General features: G+C 53.6%; 3 protein-coding genes across 3 annotated transcripts; all 3 read left to right on the top strand.

The window, feature by feature from the left end:
• Nucleotides 1-786: 786 nt before the first annotated feature.
• Nucleotides 787-1,896, top strand: CCM_06766 (peptidylarginine deiminase-like enzyme; the record flags this gene model as incomplete). The annotated part of the gene is made up of 1 exon (XM_006671906.1): nucleotides 787-1,896. One exon carries the CDS (start codon nucleotides 787-789, stop codon nucleotides 1,894-1,896), a length of 1,110 nt encoding a protein of 369 aa, XP_006671969.1.
• A 2,265-nt stretch (nucleotides 1,897-4,161) lies between these two features.
• Nucleotides 4,162-6,353, top strand: CCM_06765 (NADPH-cytochrome P450 reductase; the record flags this gene model as incomplete). Its single annotated transcript, XM_006671905.1, has 2 exons — nucleotides 4,162-6,216; nucleotides 6,336-6,353. The coding sequence occupies 2 exons, from the start codon at nucleotides 4,162-4,164 to the stop codon at nucleotides 6,351-6,353; spliced, it is 2,073 nt and encodes a 690-aa protein (XP_006671968.1).
• A 1,341-nt stretch (nucleotides 6,354-7,694) lies between these two features.
• Nucleotides 7,695-12,168, top strand: CCM_06764 (RNA binding protein MSSP-2; the record flags this gene model as incomplete). The annotated part of the gene is made up of 14 exons (XM_006671904.1): nucleotides 7,695-7,714; nucleotides 7,813-7,979; nucleotides 8,503-8,614; nucleotides 8,650-8,768; nucleotides 8,824-9,145; nucleotides 9,225-9,551; nucleotides 9,687-9,862; nucleotides 10,218-11,100; nucleotides 11,149-11,239; nucleotides 11,291-11,380; nucleotides 11,433-11,524; nucleotides 11,615-11,836; nucleotides 11,888-11,959; nucleotides 12,006-12,168. 14 exons carry the CDS (start codon nucleotides 7,695-7,697, stop codon nucleotides 12,166-12,168), a joined length of 2,856 nt encoding a protein of 951 aa, XP_006671967.1.
• Between the last annotated feature and the right edge of the window lie 390 nt (nucleotides 12,169-12,558).

Here is a 12,558-nt window from a genome sequence, read left to right as displayed (position 1 = left end):
AGACAGAACAGAGGTTGGAATTCCGCAAAAGAAATTCGACAGCTTTACAATCACTCTAAACCTCAAATTTTTCCCAGATTGTCGGCGACCTGGACCGGCCACTACATTGGCGGCCCTGTCGCTCAACGGTGTCATCAAGGGGAGTAACAAGATCATGTCAGAGAATCCCAGATTGTTCACGTATTCGATATGGCCGACATCTTCAATGACCAAGCCTGAGCCCTGCACATTGGGGCATCCCAGAAGCAATTGAAGAATGCCTTCCTCCAACGCCGTGAACAGCATAGCATGCTCCAGATCTTTGGCCAATGTCCTCAACTCTGCGCCGGCGGGCCGGGTACGCCCGCCCCGATAGTACCAGCATTAAGGGAGATGTACGAACTACAGATAGGGACTCATGGAACCCGAGTACATATATCGCAACATGGATAGTAGTACGGCCATGGCTGCAGTCTTGATTCAGCCAGCCCGCGAACGCCGCGACGCCACGGGCACTCCTGAAGGGCACCACCACGATGACGGCACCCAACCGAGGCAAGCTTTGTGGGGGAAACCTGACTTATTAGGTTTTATTTTTATTGATAAATGCGGCACATATGCACTCTCACCAAAGGAGACGGGCTCCAATTTCATAGCGGTCGCTTGTTTATTAATTGCCGTTCCGTCCCAGGTAGCTGGTTTCTGGCTGCATCATTACCATCACCACGTGTTGCAGAGCATCTGTAGGCACCAGGATACATACGATACATACTATTTCCTACCTTTTCCATTGGAGCTAACTGCATCATGTCGCAAACTTGTTCCTCATCAGATCAGCATACATACCGTCGTCCTGCGGAGAATGGACAACAGCAGTTTGTCATTCTTGCCTGGCCGGGAGAGTCCATGGAGTACTACGAACAATTTGAAGGGTCACGGGCCGCGGTCAAGGATACAATTTCCGCCATTGCCGACGCCGCCGCGCGATTCGTGCGTGTAAAACTACTCGTCGAAGAAAAGGACCTCGCGGCGGCCAGGCAGCGCTTCGCCGCCAGCAACGCAAAAAACGCGCACCACGTCGACGTCTGCACCGTCAGCACCGGCTGCCCAGACGTGTGGATGCGGGATATGGCGCCCACGTTTACCGTCAGCGACGATGGCACGCTCTGCGGCGTTGATTGGCACTTCAACGGCTGGGGCGGCCAGAAGACCTCGGAAGCATGCCTCCAGCTTGCCCGGTCGCTGCTCGCCGACTTTGCCATACCGCGCATCGCCGGCTCGATCGTGACAGAGGGCGGCGCGCTCGAGGTCGACGGCGAGGGTACCCTCATCGCCAGTGAAAGCTCCCTCATCAACGACAACCGAAACCCGGGCAAGACGAAGGACCAGGTAGAGGCTGAGCTCAGCCGCACGCTCGGCATACGCAAGTTCATCTGGGTGCCGGGCCGGAAGGACCTCGACTCAACCGATTTTCACATTGACGCCGTGGCGCGCTTCGTGCGCCCCGGCGTCGTGCTCTGTTCCCGGCCGCGGGACAAGCCCACTGGGGAGGACGAAGAAGAGGGCGAGTGGATCGCAGCGCACGCGGAAGTGCGCCAGATCCTGGCTGCCGCCACGGACGCGCGTGGCCGGCCGCTCGAGGTGCTCGAGGTGCTCGAACCCCGAATCGGCAAGGAGTGCTGGCTGCCGAACCCACCCCCCGGCGCTCGCGCCGTCTTTAGCTATGCCAACTACCTCCTCGTGGGGGGCGGCGGCGTGATTCTCTCCCAGTTTGGCGACGGCGAGGCGGATGCGGCTGCGTTGGCGACGGTGCGCGCAGCGTTTCCGGAGAGGGAGGTGGTGCCCGTGTATGCGCGTTCATTGGGCTTGTTTGGTGGCGGGATCCATTGCGCATCACAAGAGGTTCCTCATGTCTAGGCAAAAGGCGTTTAGTAGGGGGGTCAAAGCGCAATTTGCGCGGAATGAAACTCAGTTGACCTTTGGTCTGTGGCCTTTTCTGGCCGATATCTTTGTCAGCCGCGAATCTTCTGCCCAGTGACGACTATGTGAAACCCCGATGTGCCTTGCAGCAGTTCTGTCATGTCGTCGGCTCGAACGATGTATTTGTCCGCGGGCGCTAGGAATAACCGGCTCAAGAATGAGGCACAAAATGCCATGACGGGGATGCCAGTTTTTGCTGAGCGCATAGTTGAACTTGGCATGCCGGCAATTGGGGTCGGGACTGGTAAAGCAGGTTCGTTCGATTGCAGGTCATGGCGACATCGTAGGGCAGCTGGATCGGAAATCTACGCGCTACCGTAGTTAACAGCAAAGCATGACGTTTGACGATTACCTCGAAACGGGTTCCCTTTTCCGATGGTAGGTTCGTCCCGTCCACGAATTGTCGTTTCCCGGTTGCCTTGCCGAAATGGTGCGTAAAGGGGGTGTGTGGTGGTCAACCCCGCGGGGGTCGCAGACTCGGCAGGCAGCATCGGAATGTCAAGCCTCCGCAGAGTCCGCAGGGTCCGAGGAGGCCGGAGTGTGTCAGGTTGAAAAACATGGGGCCAATTTTTTTTCCATCGTGATCTCTGGCGGCTGTATGGCACGGCAATAGTCTACATAATAGAGGTCGTGTGAGCATTATACACTCACATGCCGCCCAGACAGCCGAATGTGGTGACTGCCCCGGGCCACGGCTTTGCCAGCGAACGGAGTAGGAGGAGGCTACAATTTTCAGTCGCCGCGCCCGAGAGCCTGCTCCGTACTAGGTACATAGGTAGGTAGAGTACAACGGCCCTGCAAAAGGTATTAGTGCGTAAATCTAGTGCGACAGCCTCAGCAACCTCAGGGCCAGGCACAAGTTAAGTTAGGGCATCTTGCCGTGGAATTGAGGCGCGGTTTCCGACAGAACGATCCTCGGAAATGCGAGTCCGCGCCATCGGTAATGCAGCGGCACGTTAAGCCGCAGGTAGCACCAGAAAAATATTGCTCTTTAGACTCGCCAGTTTTTTTTCGCGCCACTGCCGGTTTTGACTGTGTCCGACGAGCAAATGGATCGCTTCCATCTCGGAATCGCAAGTACAGTCAGATTGCGACAAAGTTTGGCCACTGCGGCGCGCGCAATGGAGACAGCGAGGCAACGGCGCGGGTTTCCGCCGCTGTCCTAGTCAGCCGCCGGGGCCGGGTAGAAGATGCTGGAAAGCCACAGGGATCACATGCGAATACGCGGAGGGCCGTTAGACACGGAGCGAGTTCTGTCGCACTGGGGGTTGTTTATCGTAGAATTGACGAGGTACACTTGGTCGATGGTCGATGGTCATTGATCATTGATCATTGCAAGGTCGCACATGGCTTCAACGTGGGAACATGGCGCATGCTGGATCAGGACCGGATATGTTCCTCCGGTACCTAGGGAATAAACCAGTCTCCGAGTATGTAGGTGAGCCAGAGGCTCCAGTAATCAGGTCCTGTCACGGTCGCAGCAAGTGCATCGGGTCGAAGTTGTGCCCGGGTAGACCGACAAGGGCTACACGCTGGCTACCTACATAGGCAGCGGCTTTCAGCGGTTGGTTCTTCACTAACGTCAAGTCAATATTGAATCCAGTGCTGGAATCGAAGAGGCTGGAGAAACCCCCGGTTGAATCTCCGAAGTTCCGTGTCAAGTCGTTGTGAGCACACTCTCCCCACGGGGATCAATATCCGGGGACTCGACGGCTATCGTTGAGTATCATTCGTACTTCGCATTATCGTCAACGCTGGTCATTGGTTTCATCTTATGCCGATCAACTCTAGTTATTACGCCGTCGGCGGTGTTGCTTCGCTAGTGTTCCGGCCGAGCCAGCGAGCCCTGGATTTTTTTCTTCCTCACCCATCAGCCCACCCCACTCAACAGCCAACTCCACCTGGCCTCTCGGGAATCCCCAGTCCAGCCAGCATCGACCATCCACGAACAAAACCGTGTGTGCTGTCCTCTAAATTCCTTCGTAACAGAGCGCAATACCTCCTCAGCGCCTAGAGTCCACATCAGCGTCTCCTTGTTCTGCCGCTTCTCTTCTCCCTCTGCTCATCCAATCTCGGCATAACCAAATTGTCGCCCATAGGTTCGCCGCACTCGGGTAGCTTCCGTATAGCCTCGTCGTCCCTCCCCCCTTTGTCGCTCCCCCCCACCGCCGCTTCTTCTCTGGTCCTGCCCCGATTGGCGCAATGGCCGACCTCGATACGCTCGACATCATAGTCCTGGGAGTCATTCTCCTGGGTACCATTGCCTACTTCACCAAGGGGACGCTATGGGGCGTCGTCAAGGACCCTTATGCCAGCTCCTTTGCGGCCAACGTCGGTACAAAGCCGGGGCGCACCAGGAACTTTATCGAGAAGATGGACGAGACCAACAAGAACTGCATCGTCTTCTACGGCTCCCAGACGGGCACCGCCGAGGACTACGCCTCGCGTCTCGCCAAGGAGGGCAAGAGTCGCTTCGGCCTCAACACCATGGTCGCTGATCTCGAGGACTACGACTACGACAACCTCGACGAGTTCCCCGCGGACAAGATTATCATGTTCGTCCTCGCCACCTACGGAGAGGGCGAGCCCACCGACAACGCCGTCGAGTTTTATGAGCATATTCGCGGCGACGACGTCTCCTTCACCAACGGCAGCTCCCTGGAAAACCTCAAGTACGTCGCCTTTGGCCTAGGCAACAACACCTACGAACACTACAACTCGGTAGTGCGTCACGTCGACGAGACACTCACCAAGCTCGGAGGAACCCGCATCGGCGTCGCCGGTGAGGGTGACGACGGCGCCGGCACCATGGAAGAGGATTTCCTCGCCTGGAAGGAACCCATGTGGGCTGCGCTCGCCGAAAGCATGGGTCTCGAGGAGCGCGAGGCCATCTACGAACCCACCTTTGCCATTGTCGAACGCGATACCCTGACCGCCGAGTCCGAGGAGGTCTACCTCGGCGAACCCAACAAGAACTACCTCCAAGGCACTCCCAAAGGCCCGTACAACGCGCAGAACCCCTACACCGCCGCCGTTGCCGAATCGCGTGAGCTCTTCAACTCCAAGGACCGCAGCTGCATTCACATGGAAATCGACATTTCTGGCTCCAACCTGACCTACCAGACCGGCGATCACATCGCCGTCTGGCCCTCCAACGCGGGCAACCAGGTCGACCTGTTCCTCAAGGCTCTGGATCTCACCGACAAGCGCAACGACGTCATTAGCATCAAGGCCCTCGAGCCCACCGCCAAGGTCCCCTTCCCTACGCCCACCACCTACGATGCCATTGTCCGCTACCACATGGAAATTTGCGCCCCCGTCTCTCGCCAGATGGTCTCGACCCTCGCGCCCTTTTCGCCCACGGAGAAGATTAAGACGGAGATGACGCGCCTCGGAAGCGACAAGGATTATTTCCACGAGAAAACTGGCCACTCGTTCTACAACATTGCCCAATTCCTAACTGTCATTAGCGAAGGCGCGACTTGGGACAAGATTCCCTTTTCCGCCTTTGTTGAAGGCCTCAACAAGCTTCAGCCTCGCTACTACTCCATCTCGTCCTCGTCTCTCGTGCAGCCCAAAAAGGTCGCCATTACCGCTGTCGTCGAGACCCAGGCCTTGCCCTCGCAGAAGGCGCCGTTCCGCGGCGTCGCCACCCACTTCATCGCTGCCCTGGCCGACAAGCAGAACAACGGCGCCAAATCGGACGAGTTTGATCTCAGCTACCAGATTGGCGGTCCCCGCGCGCGCCACACGGGTACTCACCTACCCGTGCACATCCGTCACTCCAACTTCAAGCTCCCCTCGGACCCTAGCCGCCCCGTCATCATGGTCGGTCCTGGCACCGGTGTCGCGCCGTTTCGCGCCTTCGTCCAGGAGCGCGCCAAGCAGGCCCAGGACGGTGCTGACGTGGGCAAGACGCTGCTCTTCTTCGGCAGCCGCAATGCTAAGGAGGACTACCTCTACGAGAGCGAGTGGGCCGAGTACAAAAAGGTCCTCGGCGACAAGTTCGAGCTCGTCACAGCCTTTTCTCGCGACTCAGCCAAGAAGGTCTACGTCCAGCACCGGCTCAAGGAAAAGGGCGAGGAAGTCCACGAGCTTCTCCAGAAGAAGGCGCTCTTTTACGTCTGCGGCGACGCCGCCCGCATGGCCCGCGAGGTCAACACCACGCTGGCCCAAATCATTTCCGAATACCGTAAAGTCACTCCTGCCAAGGCCGATGAGGTTGTTAAGTCGATGAGAGCTGCCAATCAATATCAGGTACGTTTGCCCAATTTTTTTTGCCTACTCCTTCCTGTGGGCCACTGAGCACCCCTCCTTCCTTGACAATCCGAGGATTGCTCAGGTCAACTTACTCAATGCTAACTGTGGAATTCTAGGAGGATGTTTGGTCCTAAATGTGACAATTTCAATAAATACACTGCTTCCCCCCCTTTAGGCGGGCCTGGAGACATTAAAATGACCATTATATAATGAGGGGTTAGGATGGGAACACTACATGATGAGGGACGCTCATAGACTTTGGTTCTGCTCGAAACGTATTTATTGTTTTTTTATATCAAGTAGATGGTAACAGGTTGAATTTTTTTGGGTCTGTATTCTCCGTATCCGGGTCCATCCTCGGACAACCGTGGCTGCTGCAATTGCTACAATGCTGATAGCCATTGAAAACTGTGACTGTTTCTTCACCGGCTGGGGCAACAGCTACGTATGTCCGCGAGTCAAACCTGGACAACATGGTGTTCGGATTCCGGATATTAATACTCGGAGTAACTAGCGCAGCTAGATTCCTTTCCAAAGATTCTTTGGCGTCCTGGCAATGGCTTTTTACCCTGCCTTGTTGCCAGCTGAGCGAGAAAAGAGTCGAGAAGGAACATGTCCGGAATCAAAGGGATGTTACTCGCCCTTGGGGGGCCATTCCGAGCAGTGAATTTTTCTCACGTGCCACCGTCCATCGTGCCATCGTGACACGACGCCACCTTGTCTGCATAGCAGAGAACGAACCTCAGACATTTTGACGCGGACTGCGGGCGTCTGTCACTTTCCACCCTGTACGCCCGCCCTGTTTCCTCCCCGTTAGCAATGTCAATGGGCCGACTCCTACTTTCAGTGATTTGAAAATAAGATGGGAGTAAAACTAGAAGGAAGGAAAATTGCGGCCATCTCTCCGCCCTCGGATTGGCAAGATGTCGAGGAAGCGCCTTGACCTAGATGCAGGGCGCAGTTCTGCATGATTTATTGGCGCTCAGCTGAGGCTGCTTCGTTGCGAGATTCAGGACGAAGAATGAACCAGTACTTTTTTCGTCTTGTAAACAAGCAGACTGGATGGTTCGAGATGGCCCCCGCAAAGGCAAGGGGGGGCACGGCCCGTTGAGCGGGTGGCGTTTTGGGCCAGCTGAATGGGATGGCATTCATGACATGTTGCGGGTAAAAAACTGGCCACATACATACAGTTTAGGGGCCGTATTCGAAAGGCTTGAAAGGAGATACGGGAGGGGGGGATAAATGGAAGATGAAGTAGAAAATAAATATCAAGAAAATAACAAAGAATGAGAATAATATCTACATTCCAGATACTGACTTGTAGTTTATTCACCCTGGTGCATAGGTGCTACTGAAGGGCAGCAAATATCCTCTGCGATTCTGGCGGAGAGATGTAACGTCGTTGGCCGATATAAAGGAAGCTCTTCTTCACAGACGCACTCAGACGGCTACAACTAGTTAGGGCGAGACATCAGATGTCCTTGCTGCTCGATCGGTCCGCAGGTGTAGATCTGAAGTTGCACAAGACTGAAATCTGCACATGATTTCTAAAAAGACAACTGGACTCTCGTCGGCGATACTTTGGGGATACAGCATTCGAGCTACCCAAACTCCAGGTTGCCGTGCCATCACTTCAAGAACGCCGTCAACTCAGAGTCCACCCAGCCTGAAAGAGATGACCCTTTTCTCCTCGACACATTGTGACACAAGGTCCCCTTGTTTCATCATATTACTATCCTCAGCAGACACTGTCTCTACCAGTGGGAAAAAGTGACAGCGTGCTTGCTTTTTCGAGGGGTGGTTGACAAGTCGGCCCACTGTCGGCTCGGGCTGAGAGGTTGGAGGGGTGCACCAAGAATGCCAGTGCCAATGTCCTTTTAAAAAAGAAGATGTCGGTTACATTAGCACATTGTGACCAATTAGCAGAAGCAAGTTTCATTTCTTAGGGCCGTTGTAGGCTGTCGGACGTCCTGGGGCCAAGATCCTTTATGCCTTTCCTTTTTTTGGCCCAAGCCTTTAATACAATAGCGGCAAGAACAAAAGAAAGGAAAGCAACAACAGGAAGAAAAAGAAAGAAAAGGAGAAAAATAGCAACATCATTGTAATATCTCCCAGTGGAATCAAAGCTGCAAGTGCAATGTAGAGCAGCATCCATCCAAGACTAGACAGATAGGTATCCAGCGACCCATTCGCAGAAGCCCACATCGTCCGGTCAAGCTCAATGTCGCAGCATGAAAAGAAAATGTCTAAGGGGAGGCATGCTGACGCCTTGACCTTGGCAAGGGGCGAATCACGCCTCTGCCTCTGGCGACCTGTCTGAGAATAGGCAAAAAAAGAAACGATTTATTAATGGGTTGCCCACTTGGGCCGGCGCAGGTGGCTGGCCAGCTAGTTAGTTCGTCTGAATCGCTTGGGTGAAAGAAGAAAAAGTTCCCGGCGTATAAGCAGGGAATTATCCCCAATCGCATTGCCTTTCTGGTTGTACGCCGCACAATTCTTCTGCGCGTCGTGTCGTTTTCCGCATCTCTTACGCATCTGTGTCGCCCACTGTGAGTATATACAGACAGCCTTGCGTCCCGTTTGCCAAACTAAATCTCCTTGCAGCTTTTTTTTTCTCTTCAAAAATATCCTTATCTGTGCAAAACTACCACTCTCTTGCTTTATTCTCTCTGTCGGCACTTGCACAGGTTGGTGCTCGTACCAGCGGTCGCGCCTCAGCTGTCCGCGCAGCAGCACTGCACCGTTTCGCAATCGTGCTTAGTGTCGATTTCTTCATTTTGTTCTTGATGCGTGTATTTCGTACCGAGGGCCAATCTGTGTTTTTCTTCATCTCTAGCGCCTTGCTTTCGGTGCCGTTTCGCTCGCGTGGCGTCGTGCCGCCGTTCGCCTTGCCGTCGTCTCGCTGCCGCTTGCGAGACTGCAATAAGTGATACACCTGTTACACGGGTACGACACTGACCGTCATTAATCATATTGGATATTGTCGGGAAGAACAACCAGCAAAGTGCTCGTCTTCCCATTTATTCATTGTTGCCCGACTTGACTCCATTACCTGATCAGAGGTTGGCACTCGTCCAAACAACCTGGCAGCTGCCACGACCGGCGATTCACAACCGCCGTGCAAACGATAACGATAAGTGGTCAAGTCCCTTCAAGAGCTCTCGGCTAGCTCTGGCCGGCATCTGTCGTCTCTGCTTCTCTCTTTCTGCATTGCAGCCATCGCCGTTTCGTGCAAGCGAAGCTAGTCTCCTTTGCTTTTGCATCCTTAACACCTTCCGCCTCAGTTACGACGCTCGTGACTACCTCGACACAGCTGGCCCTTTCATCTTTAGGTAAGCCATCTCGCTTGCAGTGCTACTGCTGTCCTTTTCACCCTCTGTCGTCTTCTTCTGTTCCCATTCTTCTTCTTCTCTCCTCCATAGCATCACCAAACATTGGCCGACAGTCAACTCTCTACGCCATTCCAGATTCCCATTCATCTTGCTTGATAGCTTCCCCATCTTATCCAATTTGCAGTTATCTCTGCCGGTCCCCAACTCCGCACCTCCAGCTAAAACACGACTTTTCCTCCGCTTCCACGAAAAGGTGCCGTCCCTCAGAATCCTTTCACCTCCCCCTGTCGTTTCAGCCTTCTCTGGATGCTGTACACACCCCTTGCTATCCCTTTGATCTCCCTCGAGTCCGTTGTTTTGCATCATGATTCATTACCGACAGTGACTCTACACTCTGGCCCGGGCTCGTTGCTGACTACCTGGCCTCAAACAGATCTTTGCTGCACTCGCGGCTGGTTGTTCGGTTATTAAGCCTCGTTAACTGTAAACTTGTTGCTTCTGGTCCTGAGGTATGTTTGGTACCTTTCTGATTTCACTCATCCCATTTCCATTGTCGCCTGCACAGAGATACTTCAGTTCTTCACAACCTTCTCCAACGACCCCGGAGACTTCGTATACTAACGTGAGTGTTTCTGTCTAGTGATCGCATGTCTTATTACCGCCAAGCTCCCCTCGACATCGGCATGGACGCAAATTCTGCAGTTGCTGCTTCGTATCTACCAAGTCACGGACGCGGCGGCCATCCTTCTCATATCACTGCTCACGGAGGTGACCCCAACGCCCTGATAAATCAATTTGCCAATATGGGTCTCGGTGGCATGAACATGCCTAGTGGCGCTGGTCCTGTTCCCATGGGTCCCGGCCATGCCTTCATGATGGGCTCAGATGGACAATTTGTTCTGGCACCAATGCCTAGTGCTGGTCAACATCTCGGCATGGGTCACAACAACGATGCACACTACCAGAGCTTCTCAATGCCGCATGGCGGCTACGCTGCACCATATGTCGGTGTCCCTCTCCCCCTCATGCCCTATACTCCTGGACGCGTCAACCACGGGCACCATCGCATGGATAGAGGCCACTCGGATGTACCTGGACTCGAAAACCGTCGGGGCTCTTACTCTACTACCGAGTCGACTCCCGCAACTCCATTCTATGGTGCCGTATCCCATCGCGACAATGGTCCCCGCGTCGCCAGCCTTGACCGTTCTGCATATACAACCCCCTCCCCTCAGCAAATTGGCCTTCCTACAATGCATTCCGATGGCCCAAAGGCGACTTTCTCTGCCGTTTCGGAAGCCGCTCTTGATGAGCTTCTCAAGAAAGAGCCCGCTATCCCCAAGGCCGTTCCTGCCGTTTTCACCCCAGCAAACCAGATGAAATCTATCGAGCAGAGTCTCGACAACAGAATCCCTGGTAACCGAAATGTCTATATTCGTGGTCTACATCCAACCACAGATGATGAGCTTTTGTTCCATTTTGCGTCGCGTTTCGGCGGTGTCGAAACTTCCAAGGCCATCATTGACACCGGCACTGGGGCTTGCAAAGGGTATTTCATCCATTGTTTACTTTTATTTTACATGCTGACCCTCTTCAGATTTGGTTTCGCCAAGTTTTTCACCTGCGAAGACTCCGAAATGTGCATCCGAGGCTTCCACAAGCTTGGATACGAAGTGGGCTTCGCTAGAGTACGTAGACCTGGTTGCCCAAAGCCAGAACACTGTTAATATGTCGTATAGGAATCCTTCAACTCTCGCCTCAAGGCCGAAGGCGATGAGGGGTCCACCAACCTGTACATCTCCAACCTACCCAAGACTCTGACCGAAGTGGTATGTGCACAATTTGCCGCCCTGTTTTAGATGATTTTTAACTCTATGGCAGGAGCTTGGAACCATCTTCCTTGGCTATACCATTCTTTCCAGCAAGATTCTACGAGACAGTATGGGTAACAGTCGTGGCGTTGGGTTTGCTCGGTTAGTCGTCCCTGGCTTAAGATCACCTGCTCGTGCGCTAACCTCTTTCTCCAGATTCGAGACACGCGACGTCTGTGATGAAATCATTAGAAAATTCAACGGCGTTGGCATTGGCGAAGAGGGTTTGTTGATGAATATCCGTTACGCCGATACTCCATCCCAGAAGGAGCTCAAGCGAGTCACTGCTGAGCGCCGTCAATTCCGCACCAACGAATACAACATCGGTGCCTATGGCACTCCTCTGGTTGGGCTGAACCCAACTCTATACAACCAACAGTCGCAGTGGCGTCGCTCCATTCCGCAGTCACGAAGGTGATTTGGCTTGATTATGTTGTTTTTTGTTACTATCTAATGCTATTATAGTGGCTTGTCGGCATCTTCGAGCGGCGACAGCAGTGCCATGAGACACTCGGGTACCGGACGCGGGCCTTCTGAGTATGAATCTAGGCAGACTGTTTTGTCGTCTTTCTAACTTCTGTAGGGCGGCTACAAGCTCGAGCACGGACGCTGCTATCTCTACCCCCACTACTTCCGAGTTCGATGAGGGCACGACGATTCACGCCGATCATGCCGCAGCCGCCGCTGTAAAGAAAGAGAACATGCCGGTTTCGCCTTCCATCGTGAAGAAGGAGCCCGTGAACTGAACAAATGACGAATAATTCTAATGTTGCAGCTGATTTTTTTGGAGTGCTGATGTGCACATGATATATTCTCTATACACGGATGTCTTGCTCTCAGGTAGTTGCATCACTATATCTGCCGTTTTTTGGTGACAGCTTTTACATGTGCGACGAGCATGTTATGTTCTATTATCAGATGAGTGGTACTCTTGCTGGACTGTGTTGATATTATTCTTTTCTCTTACCGCTGTCGATGTCCTGTATTCTACGTTTACGAAAATCGGAGCAGTGGCGAAGTAATAATACATTTATCCTATCGCTCAATGAAAGCTTCTAGGTGCCTAAGCCTCCTGTCGTGGAATACGCCTATGCAGTGGGACATGTGACTTTATCGAGGGTATTATCGTTCTATTG

The sequence above is a fragment of the Cordyceps militaris genome, assembly GCF_000225605.1.
Source record: "Cordyceps militaris CM01 unplaced genomic scaffold CCM_S00005, whole genome shotgun sequence".
NCBI lineage: Eukaryota > Fungi > Ascomycota > Sordariomycetes > Hypocreales > Cordycipitaceae > Cordyceps > Cordyceps militaris.
The sequence above is the reverse complement of the archived record's forward strand: the minus strand, read 5'-3'. Positions and strand labels throughout refer to the sequence as shown.